Below are 20,415 nucleotides of genomic sequence, written 5' to 3' on the forward strand. Positions count from 1 at the left end.
AAAATGGTCATTGTCTCACGATTGACTGCTTTTGCTGAAATACCCGGGTGAGAGACACAAAAATCAGAAAAAAAATGAATTTCACGATCTAAATTTTCCAACTTGAATTTTAACTTCACAATTTTAATTTTGGTTTTGCAAATGTTGGCCTCACAGCTCTGGTGTCCTGGGTTCAAGTCCAAGAGTCAACAGTTCCAAACATGAGCATCACTATGCACCAACAGTGTACAAATCTGTTTTATTTACTTTAGGTGACAAAACGATTTAACCAAATGGCTATAACGTTTACGCAGCAAACAAAACATGGTTTAAACATATGGTAATGTTCCATTACTATGTTTGTTGGCATCTCAGACACTCCAACTTATTCCAATAGTGAGCCTCATGACTGAGTCTACTGAAAAAGAAGGACGTTGTCACGTGCTCAACAGAGAAGTTACCGATTTGACAAGGACCTGATCATTGTCTCATCATCGACTGCTTTTGCTGAAAAAAATGAATTTCACGATCTAAATTTTCCAACTTGAATTTTAACTTCACATTTTTAATTTTAGTCTTGCAAACAGGGTGGCCCGGCGACGCGAGTGGTTAGCGCGTCGGCCTAACAGTTCTGGGGTCCTGGGTTCAAGTCCAAGTCATGTCCATTTGTGGGGAGTTTGCATGTTCTGCCCGGGCCTGGCTGGGTTTCCTCTGGGTTCTCCGATTTCCTACCACCTTCCAAAAACATGCGTGGTAGGCTGATTGGACACTCTAAATTGCCCCTAGGTATGGGTGTGAGTGTGCATGGTTGTCAGTCTCCTTCAGGGTGTCCCCCGCCTCTGGCCTGGAGACAGCTGGGATTGGCTCCAGCATCCCCGTGACCCTAATGAGGATAAAGCTGTTCAGAAAATGAGATGAAATGAGATGAGATGAGTTTTGCAAACTCATCTCATCTCATCACATTTTCTCACCCAGAGAAAACCCACGGGGAGAACATGCAAACTCCATACAGGACCGACCTGGATTTGAACCCAGGTCTTCCATTGTGGGGCCACCCCTGTTTTGCAAACTGAATGTGAAAAATACATTTGAATTAGATTGGATTAGGTTAGATTAGAGTGGTTCAGTGGTTCTTTACCTGGGTTTTATCGAACCCTAAGGGTTCGGTGGAGCCTCTGCTGCGGAGGTCAAGACACATCAACTCATCATGCCTATACACGATGGCATGCCCCGCTTGACCATCAGTGGCTGCAGATGATCACGTGACATTGTTTGGCCAATCAGTGCTGTGAGGAATTTATATATTTTAAATTTTCGAAAAAATGATTTATTTTACACTAAAGTAGGGTTCAGTGAATCCGCGTATGAAATTGGTGGGGTTCAGTAGCTTTAACAAGGTTAAGAACCACTGGAATAGATGATTTCTAATTAAATTATTCACATTCAGCTTTCAATGCAATGATTTTAATAAAAAATACAATTCTAAATTATGTTATTTAGATTTAATTTAAGTTGCTGAGACTCGAGTAAATCATTCAGATTCAAGTTTAATAATTCAGAAGAGTTTAGCATTTTCACAGTCAGTTTCTGATGGTGCAAATATCAGACCGTACAGTAAAGTGGTTTATTGGTCTCATGATTTGAGCAGTTTGGAATAGGCGCAGTGCCACAGAAAAAAACAAAACCTATTCATTTTGGGGGCGTGGGTCCAATCCCCGCGTTAGAGGAAACATTGGACACGAGGCTCCCTAAAAGTGTTTGGACCGCCTCCGCAGAACCCTGGCGTCCTTCCATTGGCCCACCGGTGACAAGAGGTATCGAATGTCCCATTGGGACCATGAACACGCCAGCGCCTGCATTCCTCTGGGATTTCACAATGAGGGCAAGTTTAAAAAGTTATATTTTAATAAACTTTTAATGGGAGCGAGTGTGGGAATCTTCAGTACTGCTGACGGATTTTGAAGCAAGTGGGGCAAAAAGTGTGGTTTGTTTATTTGGCGCCGACAATGTCCGAAGAAAAAGATCTTTCGCAACAGCTGACGAAAATTGGAGTCGAAGAAGACGGAGTGTTAGCTAACCCCAGAACAGTTTGTACAGTGTGTAAACACTTGTATCGGGAACCTAAAATTCTCCCGTGCCTACACACATTCTGCCTCGACTGTATCAGCCGTCTGGAACCCTTTTCGGTTGCCGCTAGTGGCCAAAGGAACTGTCCTCAACAAGGAGGAGCGCAGAAAGAGGAGGCGGCAGAAAAAAACGTACGGGTCACGGTGTTATGCCCTCACTGCGATTCCGAGGTGGACATTCCTCCTTCGGGGCCGGCTGGCCTGAGCACCGACCATCTGGCGCTGGATGAAGTGTTCCTCGAGACCTTGGTAAGCGATGGCCCGCTCGGATGTGACCTCTGTGGCGAAGGAGGCGCCGAGAGCCGTTGTGAGGTCTGCTGTGTCAACTTATGCGAGTTCTGTTTACAAGCGCACAGGTATTTATTTCATGACTATGCGCCTCACTTTCTCCTACCGTACTCCTCTCGCAGCATTATCACAAATACCTACTTTGGTATATTTTCATTATCTTTAAAGGGTTTAGTCTGGGCGGCGTGAGTGGTTAGCGCGTCGGCCTCACAGCTCTGGGGTCCTAGGTTCAAATCCAGGTCACGTCCACCTGTGTGGAGTTTGCATGTTCTCCCCGGGGCTGCGTGGGTTTCCTCCGGGTACTCCGGTTTCCTCCCACATTCCAAAAACATTGTCATAGTCAGCTGGGATAGGCTCCAACACCCCCCACAATCCTAATGAGGATAAAGCGGTTCAGATGAAATGAGATGAGATGTATGTATATGTCAGTGGTGGTCGGTGCATTTTCTCGTAGCGCCTTCAATCCAGCCCTCAAAAACTATTTTATGGCTATAAACCCTCTACTGCAGCTAGAGCTGCAACACATAAAAAATCATCAATAAATCAAGGCACAAAAATGGGGTAAAATCCACTTCCTAGCAGCATTTCATGATTAAATACAAATACTGGAGCTTTTCAGACATTAAAACCAGGCCAGGGGGGCGATTTTCCCGGGAAAAGACAGCGATGAACGTCAATGGCGTACGGGCAAACATTGCCCGAAAATGGGGTAAAATCCAGCCGAAAAACGCATTTATTGATTAAATACAAATACTGGAGCTTTTTAGACATCAGAACCGGGCCCGGAGTATCATTTCCCCGGTAAAAAGACAGCGATGAACGTCGATACGTCCATACCTGAAATGACAAAAAATGCACTAAAATTAGGTAAAATCCACTTCCTTTGCAGCATTTATTGACCGAATACAAATACTGGAGCTTTTGAGACATTACAACCAGGCCAGAGGGGTGATTTCCTCGGGAAAAGACAGCGATGGACGTCTATGGCAAAACGGCAAAAATTAAACTGGGGTAAAATCCAAATCCTAGCAGCATTTAGTGATTACATACAAACACTGGGAAATATCTGAATCATATATTATATTTTGTCCATCAATACTTATTAAATAATTCCAAATTGTCTGTTAGCTTCCTTTCATTGCTTTTCCCCCTGGTTGCACTGCTTCCAGATGTGTGTTTTCATATTGAAGCATTTAACCAATCACATTTCAGCCATTATTTGTTGCCAGGGTCAGAAATCTACCTCAAGGCTTTCACAATCAGTTCTGCAGGCTCTGCTGCATTAAACAAGCGTCGATAAGACTTGCTTTAACCAATCAGATTTCGAGTTGGCAACACCACAATGCCTTGTCGCAGGCGTAGGGATATGTCATTGCCTTCACCAACTATGATTGGCTAGTGATTAGCCAGAGCTACCAAACTGTATCTGAAGCGAGCTGCACAAGCAAATATATTGTTGTGTTGATTTAAAGCCATTTTCAAGACGGACTATGCCAGAAATACGACAGGACAGGCTCGACTTTCAGCATTAGCTTCGATGGTGATAGAAAAGAAGGAAGAAAGAAAGGAGGTTGGATATTGTGTACAGTTAAAAAGGATTTTTGGTGAATAAAATGTGGCTATATTCCTAAATAATATTTCAATTGTGGGCCCGGTTCTGATATCTGAAAAGCTCCAGTGTTTGTATTTAATCACTAAATGCTGTTAGGAAGTGGATTTTACCCCATTTTAGTGAAATTTTTGCCGTTTCGCCATTGACGTCCATCGCTGTCTTTTCCCGGGGAAATCACCCCCCTGGCCCGGTTGTAATGTCTGAAAAGCTCCAGTATTTGTATTTAATCAATAAATGCTGCTAGGAAGTGGATTTTACCCAATTTTAGTGCAATTTTAGTGCAATTTTTGCTGTTTTGCGTATGGACGTATATGGACGTATCGACGTTCATCTCTGTCTTTTTCCCGGGGAAATGATACTCCGGGCCCGGTTCTGATGTCTAAAAAGCTCCAGTATTTGTATTTAATCAATAAATGCTGTTTTCGGCTGGATTTTACCCCATTTTCGGGCAATGTTTGCCGGTACGCCATTGACGTTCATTGCTGTCTTTTCCTGGGAAAATCACCGCCCTGTTCCGGTTGTAATGTCTGAAAAGCTCCAGTATTTGTATTTAATCATTAAATGCTGCTAGGAAGTGGATTTTACCCAATTTTAGTGCAATTTTTGCCTTTTTGCGTATGGACGTATATGGACGTATCAACGTTCATCTCTGTCTTTTTCCTGGGGAAATGATACTCCGGGCCCGGTTCTGATGTCTAAAAAGCTCCAGTATTTGTATTTAATCAATAAATGCTGTTTTCGGCTGGATTTTACCCCATTTTCGGGCAATGTTTGCCGGTACGCCATTGACGTTCATCGCTGTCTTTTCCCGGGAAAATCGCCCCCCTGGCCTGGTTTTAATGTCTGAAAAACTCCAGTATTGGCATTTAATCATTAAATGCTGCTAGGATTTTTTATGTGTCGCAGCTGTAGCTGCAGTAGAGGTTTTATAGCCATAAAATAGTTTTTGAGGGTTGGATTGATTCGTTGAAGGCGCTACGAGAAAATGCACGGACCATCACTGATATATACATATATACCTGTAATAAAATTGAAAGCTCAACCACAAATCTGACTGAAATATGAATTGTATTCTTATATTTAATCTTGCACCCTTCAGCACTTTTATGAATTTAAAGTCACTAGAATAGAATTTTTACTGACACCTACAGGTAAAGGCCTGTAATCACTTTGTATATAGCACACCTCCCCTTTTGTATTCCCGCCTAAAGTTTGTTTCCGCCTACTTCTATTAAATACCATCACCGCCCGTTCGGACGGCGTATCTGGCTGGTAGACGTCTACACATGAACGTGGGTTCTGCCCACCCCCACCCGGCTACGAAGGGTGGGGGCTAAAGAAGAACAAAGAAAGCAGAGCGGGCAGCGGCCATTTTGAAAACCGTTCAGATGAGTCTCCCCCAGATAACCTCCATCGGCCGGGAGTCAAAACTACTGTGTTTTCTACTTCCTCTGTATGAAGATTATTGTCGAGGCAATCCAGCTTTGACACTGACCACAGACAGACACATCGATCCATCAATGCAGCCAGAGAAAACAAGCATTTTGGCTGGTCCCACAAATGCTAACGAACCAATCACAGCAGAGGAGCTGACGGCCATTACTGCCAAGTTGTGTCCAATAAACCTTACTCTTGTTTATTAATTATAATGACAGGTATCTCACGTACCTAATATATTATCATTTCTTACATTGCTACCAGGGCGCCTGGTGGAGAGAGATGAGACATTGCTACCATTGTTATATTTTATTTTATCATTAGAATAGCAACACCAATTAAACTAAGAGTCTCATCTCATTTTCTGAACCGCATTATCCTCATTAGGGTCGCGGGGGGTGCTGGAGCCTATCCCCGCTGACTCCGGGCCAGAGGCAGGGGACAGACACCCTGAATCGGTGGCCAGCCGATCGCAGGGCACAAGGAGACGGACAACAATTCACACTCACCCATACCTAGGGGCAATTTAGAATGTCCAATCAGCCTACCATGTATGTTTTTGGAATGTGGGAGGAAAACGGAGTACCGGGAAGAAACCCACACAGGCCCGGGGGGAACGTACAAACTCCACACTGGTGGACGTGACCTGGATTTGAACCCAGGACCCCAGAGCTGTGAGGCCGACGGGCTAACCACTCGCTCCACCGGGCCACATTTTTTAAATATATAGATGATAATTAGATTAGTACAGTGGTACCTCGTGAAACGACCGCTCGTCATACAAAATTCTCTTCTTACGGCGGAAATTTCGATCGAATAATTCGCCCGTCATGCGGTCAAAATTTCGTGATGCGACCAAGCCAGGTCTTTTTTGCATATCTTTCGTGTATAACAATATTTACGAGCACGGAACGATTAATTCAGACGAGTTTCTCCTAAGACCAGGAAACGCCCAACGCGCATGCAAAAAGAGGGCTTTCTGGGTAATGAAGTACACTCGTGCACACAACACCCGTAGGCAATGGCAACCTTTCTCAGAATAAAACTTCATTACCCACAATCAATACATGGGTAAGCTCAACTATTGTATTTCCTGTTATTCTTTCTAAGGAAAGAAGCACCCGTGATCGTTCTTTAAAGACTATTTCTCGTTGGCAAGTGGTTGTGCGTTATCCTATTGTGAGGACATTTGTGTGCATCATTTTGGGAATATTTTGAAGGCAATACAACAGCAAACAGTCCATCGATAGCGAACGTGAGGGTGGAGGCGTGGCAAACCACCTACCCGGAAAACGAAGGTAACAAAAGATTACAACAAAATTAGAATTCAGTTTTGTGTAAAGTTACATTAAACGTATGTTTGAGTGTCTGTATATATTAATCCAAGTTAATTTAAATTTGTTTGTTCCGTTTACGAGTGCGTTGTCGTGGAAAAAAAACGAACCACCCCCCCACGCCCGCAAACGTCTCTGTCTCCCGTCGGCGAAATCTGCCCAATTTTAGTTAGATTAAATACATTTTATTACTATTAAACCACTAGTTATGTGTTACTTTGTTAATAGATGGCGAATTAGAAGAAATAAAACATTTTTTCCAATCCAATATCCTGTTTTTGGTGTTTTTTCATAGGGCTGGAACGAATTAATTTGTTTTCCATTCATTTCAATGGAAAACGTCCGCTCGAGTTACGAGAATCTCGTCATACGAGCTCACTTCCGGAACGGATTAAGCTCGTATCTCGAGGTACCACTGTACATTACAGCCAACAGCCATCTAACACATTTAAGATGATTGGCGAAGAGGTTCAGAGATGGGAGTTCACCTGTGTTAATTGATATTGTGTTCCAGGAATGGGCGGGACGGTCAGAAAATGTGTTTGGCTGAATGCACTCTTTTTGAAGGGAACTACACAGTCACCTCTTGAGCCAGCCCTTGTTGATGTGTTGGAATTTTTTCGTACAAAATCAGTGGAGGAGGAGATGGAGATGATTAGATCCATGTACTTATTATCCTCATTCATATTATTATCTATTTATATCTATCTATTTATTATTTATTTATGTATTATTATTAATGTACATTTAATAATATTAATGCTACTACACTAGTACTATAGATTGTTTTGTGAGATGTATAGAGATCAAAGGCCAATGGCGCACTGCACCTCAGGGTTGCCAGATCACAAAAACTCCAAACCAATTACTCCTTAAATATAACCCATTCAGTTCGGCAGGAAATTGGCCCAATCTGTCAACCTGTTAATATTCCAAACTTTATTTTCCGTCAGATGAGACATCCACAAACTCCTAATTCTGACGAGACTGCTTTTTTCTGGTCCTCCAGTATGAGACGCCGCAGAGAATCCTATTCAACATGGATGTCGGTCGAGCTGTTTAATATAGTATGCGTTTTCTACATCTTTTCCGGGATGCTTGAAAAGTGACTCTAATATCGCATTTTTGTTAAAATTAGTGTAGACTTTAAGAATCTCGCCCTCCCACTTGAAATAAGAAAAGTTGTTATAATAATAAATAATTGCTCTTGTGCTACTGAAACTCCCGGCTACGCGATGGACCGCAGTTATTTGGACCGCACAAACTGTACTGCAAACGGATACATGACAATATCGCATGGTGTACTGTGTACTGCACATATTGCGGTATGTATAGTTGTGGTATCGGCTCAGCACTAATATATAACTGTATGTGTATGCAATGTATGTCGTCCACAGGCGTCAGACACGCACATCATCTCATTCCATTCAGCCATTACAGGATCTTAAATCCCGGGGTCACCTCTGCCGTCCTGTCCTGTGTACTCATCATCAAGGCCAGGAGTTGCTACTCTTTTGCCAGCTTTGTGACCTGCCAGTGTGCATTGAGTGCGCCTCAACTCTGCACTCGGAACACCACTGCTGCCCCGCCCATGAAGTTATAGGTTGCCACAGGGACCGCATCAAGACGCTGATAACTGCCCGCCTGCGACCATATCTGCAAAGACTAGAACAGACATTGCAGAAGGTGTGGCAAGTTGGTCATGTCCTATTCTATTTCATTTGCACGTGTTTTCAATGTTCTCTAGGTGGAGGTTTCCCAGGAGGCTTTGCGGAACAGAGTGGAGGCTGCTGCCACTGAGGTGCGTAAATTTGCTCAGGGCTATGCCAGTGCGGTGGAAACGCACTGCTTGGACTTATTGCGTCGACTGGAGGAACTTCACCTTGAACGCCGGTATGATTCCAAGCCACCCATGATATGTTGGATGTTGACATGTATTGCATGTTGGTTTCAGGAGAAATAGTGACATATGTTGATAAAATGGATTCTGGATGACATGCACATATATTTTCAAGTAACTTTATTCTCAAAAGTTTTTTTTTCTCCAAATTCCAAGTATTAAAAGTCCCACTTTTTACACGTTAATTAAATGATAAGTCATCACCTTATTGTTTTGTTGGGGTATGTGTCCCAAGGATCCTACGAGCTATGTTGTCTGGGGCCTTGTGCCCCTTGTATGGTCACCCGTGGAAAGCGCCAATCAATGCATTTTTCCCCAAAAATAACCGATAAGGAAATGCATTTACTTTTTAGGGGATTTCATAACTTGGATCTTTTTCGTATCTCGAGTCACTCATTAACGCATAAAAAGTATATATATATATATATATATATATATATATATATATATATATATATATATATATATATATATAGTAGAGGCATGACTACTTAAATCTCATAATATTACGATTTGAATCTCGTAATAGTGAAAGCTATGATTTAATGTTTGTCACATTCTGATTTTAATCTCATAATAGTTCGATTTCAATCTCTTAATATTAGACTTTTCTCTTGAATATTACAATTTCTGACTTCTTGTAATTTTTTGCAGCACACCTGACCGACCACTCCGTGGTTGAGAAATACTGCCTTAGACTACACAAATCAACAATTTTCATTATATAAACAATTGACTTTCTTGTTCCTTTTGGTTTTATTTTACGGAAGAAAAGGATTAGGGGTCTTGATTCAAAGTGTATTCTATCGAATTCAGTCAAGTGCCCCTGTGATAGTGGGCCTTTCAGGGCACCCGTGTGGCTCACACCAATATTGAAATTTACAATGCAGCTGCACTAGGGCCACAATAATATTACCAATGATGGCCATGCTACGGAAATAAACTCAGTCCCCATTCATATCTTATCCAAATAGAGTGCTCTTTAAATGATTAAAACGTATTATCTTGCAAAATAATTGAATATGTTTACAAACTAAATGGGGGGGGTTTCTGGGGAAAAACGTAAATTTTCTTCACTTATTGTGTCTTTTGGAATTTGACATACTATCTTTTATTATGCTGAACACATGGGATTCTGGACTGCTAGACAACATGCGTTACCTGCTTTACAAATTGTTGGGCAATAACATGTTGAATGATGTCATCAATAATTTTAGTCAAGTTTGCTTAAGAACATCTTAGCCATTGATATGCAGTGAAAAATGTTGTGACATTTGTCACGCTGAATGACATCTTATTCAGGACCATTCACCTTGTATGGCAGGAACCAGCTACATTTGCAGAGGGTGCAGTTGCAACAGGCACTGTCGGACATCCGGGGCGGTGTGGACTTTGCTGATAGGCTACTGACCTTTGGCTCAGATGCCAAGATACTCAGCTCTAAGGGCGTGACACTTAGGAGGCTGAGCAGCCTTGCGGAGAGCAGCTGTGGCGATCACTTGGCAGCATTCGTCCCCAATGACGGCAGCAGTATCCGCTTTGATCCCCAGGGATTGGCGGGGGAGGTGAGCGGGTATCCAGTAGTGGGCGTGATTCATTTTAAGGCCCTGGATCCTAGCAAATGCTCTTTAGACGAAGAAGGTGAGAAATCATTGGTCTTGACTGGCTGCTCATTCTGTGATTATATGTTTATACTATTATAGCTATCGTATTTAATGCTTTATAAGGTAACATGAGCTTATCTGTAAGGACTTGATATAATATGTATTTATATGTATCTAGCCTCACCTATTATCATGTCAACAGGTCTGAAGCAGGTTATTGAGGGCCAGCAGGCTCACATTACCCTGGTCTGCCGAGACTCCAGTGGGGAGCAAATGGCACATGGAGGGGATCATGTCTTGGTCAGCATTGTTCACAGGGAGAAGAAGAACTGGTGAGGCCATGCTAATTATCCATCCAGCCATTATACATTATACTTACATAGTATATATACAGTGGAACCTCTTCTTACAAAATGAAATAGTACCAGTGCTTTTGTGTGACCGGATGTTTCGTCGAAAGACGTTTGGTCGACGGATGTTTAGTCGACGGACGTTTGGTCGACGGACAGTTCGTCGAACGGACGTTTCGTCGAACGGACGTTCCGTTGCCGGGTTCGCTCGCTCTCAAAATTATAATCATGAGAGAGAGAGAAAGAGAGAGACAGAGAGTTTACTGTTGAAAGCGATCAACCAGGTAATCTCTTGCTCTCAAAATTATAATCATGAGAGAGATAGTGAGTTTGTAATTGCATTGACAATGTAAGAGCATTAATATCTAAATATCAAAATTATCAATAAGTTGCGTATAATCATGAGAGAGAGAGAGTTTATAATTGCATTGACAATATAAGAGCATTAATAACTAAATATCTAATATCAAAATTATCAATAAGTTGCGTATTATTGGCGTGTGTATGTACATGTTACTCGTCGCCGGATTCCCTCGCTCGCCCTGCCTCTGGATTCACTCCTATTGGCGTGTGTTAATGTTTTTCAAACTACGGCCCATTAGGCTTTTTAATAGTTGATGTTGTCCAAATTATAGTAAAAATCAATGACCTCATTCATTTCCCTTTGCCCTGCAAACCGCTCATAATAATAATAATAATAATCGGACATTGGCCCTGTCGTCATCATCAACAACAAAAGCCTAATTGTCATCACACCCAGAAACTGCTTATGACGAAATTGGTAGTGCTTCTCCATAAGGTGCATTTTCTCGGCAAAAGACCCCAAAAAGTGATAGTTTCGGACTCGTAATTTGGCCTTCTGCCGTTGTGGATACATCGCATCACCCCCCCAAGCGGATCACTTACCTCTCACTGTCTTTCACTTACCTTCAGTCAGCCAGTAGGAGGCAGATCACCGCCCAAACGTCTTTTCATATTACCTCCCCCCGAAGTTATTAGACAGAAGGGATTGTGTGTTGTGTTACCGCAAGTTTAGAGTTATGATGGATGTGGGGAAAAAACTGTCCTTAAGCCTATTTGTCCGTACTTTGTGGGACCTATAGCGTCTGCCAGAGGGCAGCGGCTGGAACAGATTGTGACCAGGGTATGGGTCCCCGATGATGTTCCTGGCTCTGCTGAGGTAACGAGGGCTGGCAATGTCTTCCAGTGAGGGCAGAGAGCAGCCGACGATCTTCTGGGCAGTGTTAATCACTTTCTGCATGGCCTTTTTGTCTGCTGCCGTGCTTCCAGCGTACCACACTGTGATGCAGTATGCCAGGATGCTCTCCACAGTGGTTCTATAGAAGGTTACCAGAAGCTTGGTGTCCAAGTTGTTCCTCCTGAGTACCCTGAGGAAATGGAGCCGTTTCTGGGCCTTCTTCACTACTGCCGTGGTGTTTGTAGACCAGGAGAGCTTATCCGTGACGTGGACCCCCAGGAATTTAAAGGACTGGACCCTGTCTACACATACTCCATTTATGAGGAGTGGGGCCAGATATGTGCTGTGTTTGCGAAAGTCCAGGATTATTTCTTTAGTTTTCGTGGTGTTCAGTGTGAGATTGTTCACCGAGCACCACGAAGACAGTTTGTTGACCTCATCTCTGTAGGCCGGCTCATCCCCTCCTGAGATGAGTCCGACCACAGTGGTGTCATCGGCAAATTTGATGATGGAGTTAGACTGGTTGATTTGTGTACAGTCGTATGTGTACAGGGAGTACAGGAGAGGACTCAGTACAGAGCCTTGAGGGGAGCCAGTGCTCAGTGTAATGGAGGAAGAGAGGTGGGGACCAAGTCTAACAGTTTGTGGTCGGTTGGTTAAGAAGTTCTTTATCCAGCAGCAGATGGAAGAGGATAGTCCAAGGTGGGAGAGTTATTCAGTCAGAATGTCCGATTTTATAGTGTTGAAGGCTGAGCTATAGTCAATGAAAAGCATCCTCACGTAATTCCCATGGTGTTCCAGGTGGCTCAGTGCTGTGTGTAGAGCAATGGCGATAGCATCCTCAGTGGACCTGTTTGCTCTATAAGCAAACTGGTGAGGGTCAACTCAGGGAGGGATTGTATTCCTGATATGAGGGGCTACCAACTTTTCAAAGCACTTCATGATCACAGGCGTGAGTGCAACAGGCCTATAATCATTCAGCATACCTGTCAACCTCTGCCGATAACTGCCCTTATAAATGATTATGATTCCCCTTACAAACCCCCCCAAAAACTTACAAACACTGTACGAGTCGTGTGTTTGTAAGGTTTTTTGGGGGGTTGTAAGGGGAATCATAATCATTTATAAGGGCAGTTATCGGCAGAGGTTGACAGGTATGATTCAGGCTGTCAATGGTTGGCTTTTGGGGGACAGGGATAATGGTGGCAGTTTTCAGGCAGGATGGAATGATGGATTGTTGCAGGGGACAATTGAAAATGTTTGTGAAAACTCTAGTCAGCTGGTCAGCACAGGCTTTGAGCACCTTCCCAGGTACTCCGTCAGGGCCAGCAGCCTTCCTGGTGTTCACAGACCGCATTACCAGTCTCACTTCCTGGAACTTCAGTGTATTGCTGCAGTGTGGTGGTGGGGGTGTTAAGACTGGGTCTGATTTGTCGGTCTGAAAGCGGGCAAAGAAACGGTTCAGTTCATCCGCTAGTGAGGCATCTGCGTTTCCCTGCCACATCTTCTTTGGGTTATTTTCTGCGAAGTGCTCCTCAATTTTCTTTGTCTATGCTGCCTTGGCCTTTTTTAATGCCTCTTTTCAGCTCTGCTCTGGCAGCTCTGTATTGAATCTTGTCCCCTGATCTGAAGGTGGTGTTACGGCATTTGATGAGTGCCTGTGTCTTTTTGGTCATCCAGGGTTTTTGGTTAGGAAAAACCCGTATCTGTTTATTAACAGTGACGTTGTCCATGCAGTTTTTGATGTAGGAAAGTACAGTGTCCGTGTAGTCCTGGAGGTTGTCGTGTTCGAAAAGTTCCCAGTTGGTGCGGGAAAAACAGTCCTGCAGCTGAGAAAGAGCGTCCTCGGGCCAAGTTTTTATTATCTTTATTTGTGGCCTTGTTAGCCTCCGGAGTGGAGTGTATGCGGGGGTGAGGGATAGGCAGAGGTGATCTGATCCAACTAGGTGAGGGAGGGAAGTGGTTTTATAAGCATGTTTGATATTAGAATAAAAATGGTCAAGTGTTTTATCTCCTCTAGTGTGACATTTTACATATTGAATAAACTTAGGTAGAACAGTCTTTAAACACACTTTGTTGAAATCACCAGCGACAATAAAGACTCCATCAGGGTGGTCAAGCTGCTGTTTGTTTACAGCCGTTAGCAGGAGGTTTAGTGCCGTGTTAACATTCGCATTCGGAGGTATGTAGATCGCCGTTACTACGACGACCATTAGCTCTCTCGGTAAATAATAGGGCCTACATTATATTGCCAATAGCTCTAAATCCGGGGAGCAGTGAGTGTCAATGATCCTACTGTCACAACACCATTCATTGTGTATAAACACACAAAGTCCCCCTCCTTTGCTTTTGCCTGTTAATTCTTTTGAACGTTCGTTTAGAAAAAGCGTTCGGCTAGCTAGCGATACCGCGGCGTCGGGGATTTGCGGGTGTAGCCACGTTTCTGTGATGAGAATAATGTTACACTTCCTAACAAAGCTGTTGGTAGCAATTCGAAGTTCCAACTCATCCATTTTGTGTTTGATAGATCTGGCGTTGGTCAAAAATATACTAGGAAGCGGTGCTCGGTGTGGTTGTTGTCTTAGCTTAACAGCAAGGCCCGCCAGGCATCCGCGCTTTTGCTTTTTCTCTCTTCTCCGCCTTCGACGTACTCTGAGTGGGCTGACTATCCACGGAGATCCCGGAGGTCTCGAGATGTCCTCAGGGATATCGTAGGTCCGTTGGTAGTGTGTTGTGAATTCGGATATATCGCATCTCCTTCCGAGAGTAATTAAATCCTGGCGACTGTTGAATAACGAATGACACCAAACTTTCTCTTCACTTTTTTCTGTTCACCCATAATAAAGTCATAAAAGAAGCAAACTTCATGAATGTTTTTTGACAAAGAAGTATCTGTTCCAATCACTCTATCAGAGAAAAAATCAGAGTGTTAGAAATAACTGGGAACTCAAGAGAGCCATGACATGTTCTTCACAAGTGTATGTAAACTTTTGACCACAACTGTAGGTTAAATTTAGTGTGCAACCAGCCTACCATGCATATTTTTGGAATGTGGGGGGAAACCGGAGTTTCTGGAGAAAACCCACTCAAACCCGGGGATTACATGCAAACTCCACACAGGAGGTCCGACCTGGGTTCGAACTCAGAATCCCAGAACTATGAGGCCGACACGCTAGCCACTCATCCGCCAGGCTGCCTGTGATGATATTAATAAATAATAAATGTTATTTGGCTTTGGACTTGTTTCTTTTGCCGTCATTTTGCATTGCACTGATGCCCTTTTTAATCTATGAATTGTTTTGGTTTCTTTCAGCGTGGTGGAAAGCACAGTGGTGGACAACAATGACGGCTCCTACAAAGTCTCCTATACACCGTACGAGGCAGGGATGTATTCGGTGTGGGTTTGTGTCAAAGCTCAACATGTGAAGGTACAGCATGACTCCATCTGATTATAGCTTCTATACAGTATGTACCCCATGTAGACAAAAAGTATCAAGATACATTTCTCGTCAGAAATATAGACTTTTTAGTTACATTGAATTAAAAATAATATAAAGACACAGTGAATGACTGGTTAGTACATGTCCGTCTCAGGGAAGTCAAAATAGTTGCGACATTTCCATTCTGGGCACAGGTCTACTTCCTCTATTTTTGTTGTTTGTTGTGGCTGTTTCAAATGTTTTCGTTTTTTAAGTTGATGGTTTAATGCAGGGGTGGGCAATTATTTATTTTTTCTATGGGGCCACATGAAAAATAGAAAATATTGTGCACCAAAACATGTCAAAACGTCCTATGCATTGACCGCGTTGCTGCTAGCTTGAATTTCCATATGTCATCATTTTGCACGTGAAGATAACAATGACTTCAAAATAAAAGCAATGCCTGTTTAGTCCATGCGTGCAGTAAAATTTGAAATAATGTTTATTTTGTAATTTCCAATCAACCTTACGCAGGCCGGTCTCAACTGGTTCAATGTATTAGATGTCAGTGGTCCTCGTAATGAATTAGAAATAAATTAGTACCTTGGACACAAAACTTAAATATTAATGCATTAGAACACTCCTTACTGAAAAAATGGGGATTTATTAGAGCAGTGTTTCCCATCCAATGTGCCGAGGTACACTGCTGTGCCGTGAGCGATGGTCAGGTGGACCGTGGGAAATAACCTGCCATGCATACATTGTAATATTTTAAGAGTAAAAGTAAATGTAGAATTGAAATATTACAAACAATGAGTTCATATTTTAATATTACAAGATTCAAATCGTACTATTACAATATTAAAGTCCTTTTGTTGCTTATTTTCAATGTTAAGAAGTGGAAGTTGTTTGGTTTCATGGGCATCAACTTTTGGCAATGTAAAGTCTTGTGCCTATAAATCTGCTTTTCGCATAATATTAAGAGAGTCTAGTAATCTTGGGAGAGAAAGTCATAAAATTACATGAATAAAACCGGTACATTACTATGGAAGTTGTTCTGGGTTCGCAAACTTCAACTGTTGGCAATGTAGTTGGTATAAAAAATGAGATATTGAAATACTTTTTTGTGTTACGTTGATTCCTGTTGATAAAACATTGATGAGAATTCAGAGGGAGGGAAGGTGAGACACCTCTCATTATCAACAAAAGGTGCCAAAGGCAGCTGTGACAGGTCGCTTACGTTAGCCGAAACTGTCGGCACCACGGTTCAGATCCTGATCAGAGCCTAATGATTGTTAAATGAGTCGCGATATGATATCCAAACAAAGGTTGAATATACTCGGCGTATTCTTCCTCCCTGCGGGAATGTGCGAGGCAACAGCGTCACATGTCTAAGCCAATTATCTTGCTAGATTGAGTGAAATGGGCGTTCCCTGCTTTCCGTGAGCTTGAGCGTAAATTTTTAAATTTTAATAAAATTTTAACTGAGGCTGCCAATTTCGAGTCACCAAGTGGCGAGGGATGACTTTCAGCTGGAGGTGTGCCTAGATATTATTGCACTGCAAAGAGTGTGCTGCAGCACAAAAACGGTTGAGAAACAGTGTATTTGTGGTAGGCGGCGGAAGAGCGAGCCCCGTGCAGGGTAGCGGCCAAAGTGGGCAACAGGGAAGCACGGTGCCAGCTCGACCTGAAAACGGGCCGCCCTAGGCAGACGCGAAAGCCGTCCTGGTCAGATTTACCCCACAGGTGACACGTGAGTGTTACTGTCTGAGAAATAGCCCCTTTTGGGCACTTTTTTTTATCTTCTCCGAGACCATGGCTAATCAGTTCCGGCCAGCTGTGAGTTCCTGATTCGTTTGACTTCGGCCTTTTTTCGTCTCGTAGTTGTTTAAGTTTTTCTGAGTGGTCGTAACATACTTTTAAGTTCTGTTTTTACATGTGTGTGTGTACATATGTTTATCTAACCTCCACTCACAGTTCCACACCATTGGAAAATGTCTTTGCATTTCTTATTCAGTTTTATGCACTAGTAATTATTTTTCTCTTTTTTCCATACATTTATTCATTTCCACTCATTGCATACAAAATTTAAAGGAATTAAAGTGTAGTATTAAAGATCTTGGAATTAACAATGCTAATTTCATGTACCGTATTTTCACACCTACGGGACGCGCCGTCTCAGTTGCGGCTGTATGTTCTGTTTTTTTGCCAATAGAAAAGGCACTTCATTTAAAAGGACGCACTGCAATGGTTATGCTAGCATGACACACACGTTAGCATGCATGCTAGCGTATGTTTTAAAAAAGGCAATAGGAGCAAAGCTGTGTTTGATTTTTTTTTTATTGACGTAATGTATATTCGCGATAACATAAGTCAAAGCATTCAAGCATCTACAAATCTGTCAAAGTCCTCATAATCTGTATCCGACATAAAGTGTTCAGCCAAGTGGGTCAGTTCGCCAACAATGCTGGGTTCCATAACATTGTCAGGGTCAGAGTTGTCGGCGTGGGGTTTCGTAATAGCGATTCCAGCTTTGATGAAAACTCAAACTACAGTTCTCGCTTTAGCCCAGGCATTGACAATCCATTCCAAATCATCATGTACTTGTGAGACACTGCCTGCCTGTCTTTGTATGTAACTACTATGTTTGCCATCCGACATTCATCACTCCTAAGCCGTTCGCAAAGCTGTTTCTCCTCGCTGTTTCTCCTCGCTGTTATATCATGTTTGACCCATTGCTTCAGTCCATTTTCCAAGCGTTCACATCTGCATTCTGTTGTCATTCACGTCAGGCCTTTCCTCTGTATGGGTCTAATGTGTTGTTTCTTTGAGTGTTGAGAGTGTTTTTGAGGGTTAAAAGCGCTACGTACACACGGAAGTCAACTGCCTTGCTACTCGTCTGGGATGTTTTGAATGGATTTACCGTAATGCTTGGATGCATCTAATGTATCTTTTTCAAGATGGCGGCGCGCACAGGTGCAGCGGCTCAATGCTCTCCAGTTTGCTGTCGTTCGTTATTTACTAACATCTGCAAGGCAAACTTTTTGTACAGTCGCCAGGATTTAATTACTCTCGGAAGGAGATGTGATATATCCATCACAACAGACTACCAACGGACCTACGATATCCCCGAGGACATCTCGAGACCTCCGGGATCTCCGTGGATAGTCAGCGCACTCAGAGTACGTCGAAGGCGGAGAAGAGAGAGAAAGCAAAAGCGCGGATGCCGGGCGGGCCTTGCTGCTAAGCTAAGACAACAACCACACCGAGCACCGCTTCCTAGTATCTTTTTGACCAACGCCAGATCCATCAACCACAAAATGGATAAGTTGAAACTTCAGATTGCTACCAACAGCTTTGTCAGGAACTGCAACATTATTCTCATCACGGAAACGTGGCTACACCCGCAAATCCCCGACGCCGAGGTATCGCTAGCTAACCAGACGCTATTTCGAAACGATCGTTCAGAAGAATTAACAGGCAAAAGCAAAGGAGGGGGACTTTGCGTGTTTATACACAATGAATGGTGTTGCAACAGTAGGATCATTAACACACACTGCTCCCCGGATTTAGAGCTATTGGCGGTACGGTGCAGGCCCTTCTATCTACCTAGGGAGCTAACAGTTATCATTGTAATGGCTATCTATATTCCACCGGATGCTAACGTCAGCACGACATTTAACCTCCTGCTAACGGCTGTAAACAAACAGCAGCTTGACCACCCCGATGGAGTTTTTATTGTCACTGGTGACTTCAACAAAACGTGTTTAAAGACTGTTCTGCCTAAGTTTATCCAGTATGTGAAGTGTCACCAGAGGAGACAAAACTCTAGACCATGTTTATTCTAATATCAAACATGCTTATAAAGCTACATTAGCCTCCTGCTAGCGACTGTAAACAAACAGCAGCTTGACCACCCCGATGGAGTCTTTGTGGTCGCCGGTGACTTCAACAAAGCATGTTTAAAGACTGTTCTACCTAAGTTTATCCAGTATGTGAAGTGTCACACCAGAGGAGATAAAACTAGACCATGTCTATTCTAACATCAAACATGCCTATAGAGCCACACCCCTCCCTCACCTGGCTGGATCAGACCATCTCTGCCTGTCCCTCACCCCAGCATACACTCCACTCCGGAGGCTAACAAGGCCACAAATAAAGATAATAAAAACTTGGCCCGGGGACGCCCTTTCTCAGCTGCAGGACTGTTTTTCCCGCACCAACTGGGAACTTTTCGAACACCACAACCTCCAGGACTACACGGACACTGTACTTTCCTACATCAAAAACTGCACAGACAACGTCACTGTTAATAAACATATACAGGTTTTTATTGACCGAAAACCCTGGATGACCAAGGAGACACAGGCACTCATCAAATGCCGTAACACAGCCTTCAGGTCAGGGGACAAGGTACAATACAGCGCTGCCAGAGCAGAGCTGAATAGAGGCATTAAAAAGGCCAAGGCAGCATATGCAAGGAAAATTGAGGAGCACTTCACAGAAAATAACCCAAAGATGTGGCAGGGAATACGACACATGACCAATTACAATGCCAATAATGTCTGTTAACGCAGATGGCTCACTAGCTGAGGAACTGAACCGTTTCTTTGCCCGCTTTGAGACTGACAAATCAGACCCAGTCTCAACACCCCCACCACCACCCTGCAGCAGTACACTGAAGTTTCAGGAACATGAAGTGAGACTGGTAATGCGGTCTGTGAACACCAGGAAGTGCTGGCCCTGACAGTGTACCTGGGAAGGTGCTCAAAGCCTGTGCTGACCAGCTGACTGGGGTTTTCACAAAGATTTTCAATTGTTCCCTGCAACAATCCATCATCCCATCCTGCCTGAAATCTGCCACCATTATCCCTGTCCCTATAAAGCCAACCATTGACATTCTGAATGATTATAGGCCTGTTGCACCCGTGCCTGTGATCATGAAGTGCTTTGAAAAGTTGGTCGCCGGCCATATCAGGAATACAATCCCTCCCTCAGTTGACCTTCACCAGTTTGCTTATAGAGCAAACAGGTCCACTGAGGATGCAATCGCCATAGCTCTACACACAGCACTGAGCCACCTGGAGCACCACGGGAATTACGTGAGGATGCTTTTCATTGACTATAGCTCAGCCTTCAACACTATAATGCCGGACATTCTGACTGAC

At 43.3% G+C, this 20,415-nt stretch overlaps 1 protein-coding gene across 3 annotated transcripts in view; it reads left to right on the forward strand.

Annotated features, from left to right (window-relative positions):
- Positions 1-1,744: 1,744 nt before the first annotated feature.
- Positions 1,745-20,415, forward strand: part of trim45 (tripartite motif containing 45) — a 38,736-nt gene continuing 20,065 nt past the window's right edge. For 2 of the 3 annotated variants that reach the window (XR_013304632.1, XM_077617297.1), the window contains exons 1-6: positions 1,747-2,461; positions 8,174-8,462; positions 8,524-8,669; positions 10,001-10,317; positions 10,483-10,612; positions 15,142-15,256. Coding sequence is in view for 2 of the 3 variants with exons in the window: in XM_077617297.1 (XP_077473423.1) it covers positions 1,986-2,461; positions 8,174-8,462; positions 8,524-8,669; positions 10,001-10,317; positions 10,483-10,612; positions 15,142-15,256 (1,473 nt within the window). In the remaining variant the exon portion in view is untranslated. Of the gene's footprint in view, positions 2,462-8,173; positions 8,463-8,523; positions 8,670-10,000; positions 10,318-10,482; positions 10,613-15,141; positions 15,257-20,415 lie in introns of all 3 variants that reach the window. The other variant, XM_077617299.1, reaches the window with a different exon arrangement.

Source organism: Stigmatopora argus, chromosome 13 (genome assembly GCF_051989625.1).
Source record: "Stigmatopora argus isolate UIUO_Sarg chromosome 13, RoL_Sarg_1.0, whole genome shotgun sequence".
Classification (NCBI taxonomy): domain Eukaryota; kingdom Metazoa; phylum Chordata; class Actinopteri; order Syngnathiformes; family Syngnathidae; genus Stigmatopora; species Stigmatopora argus.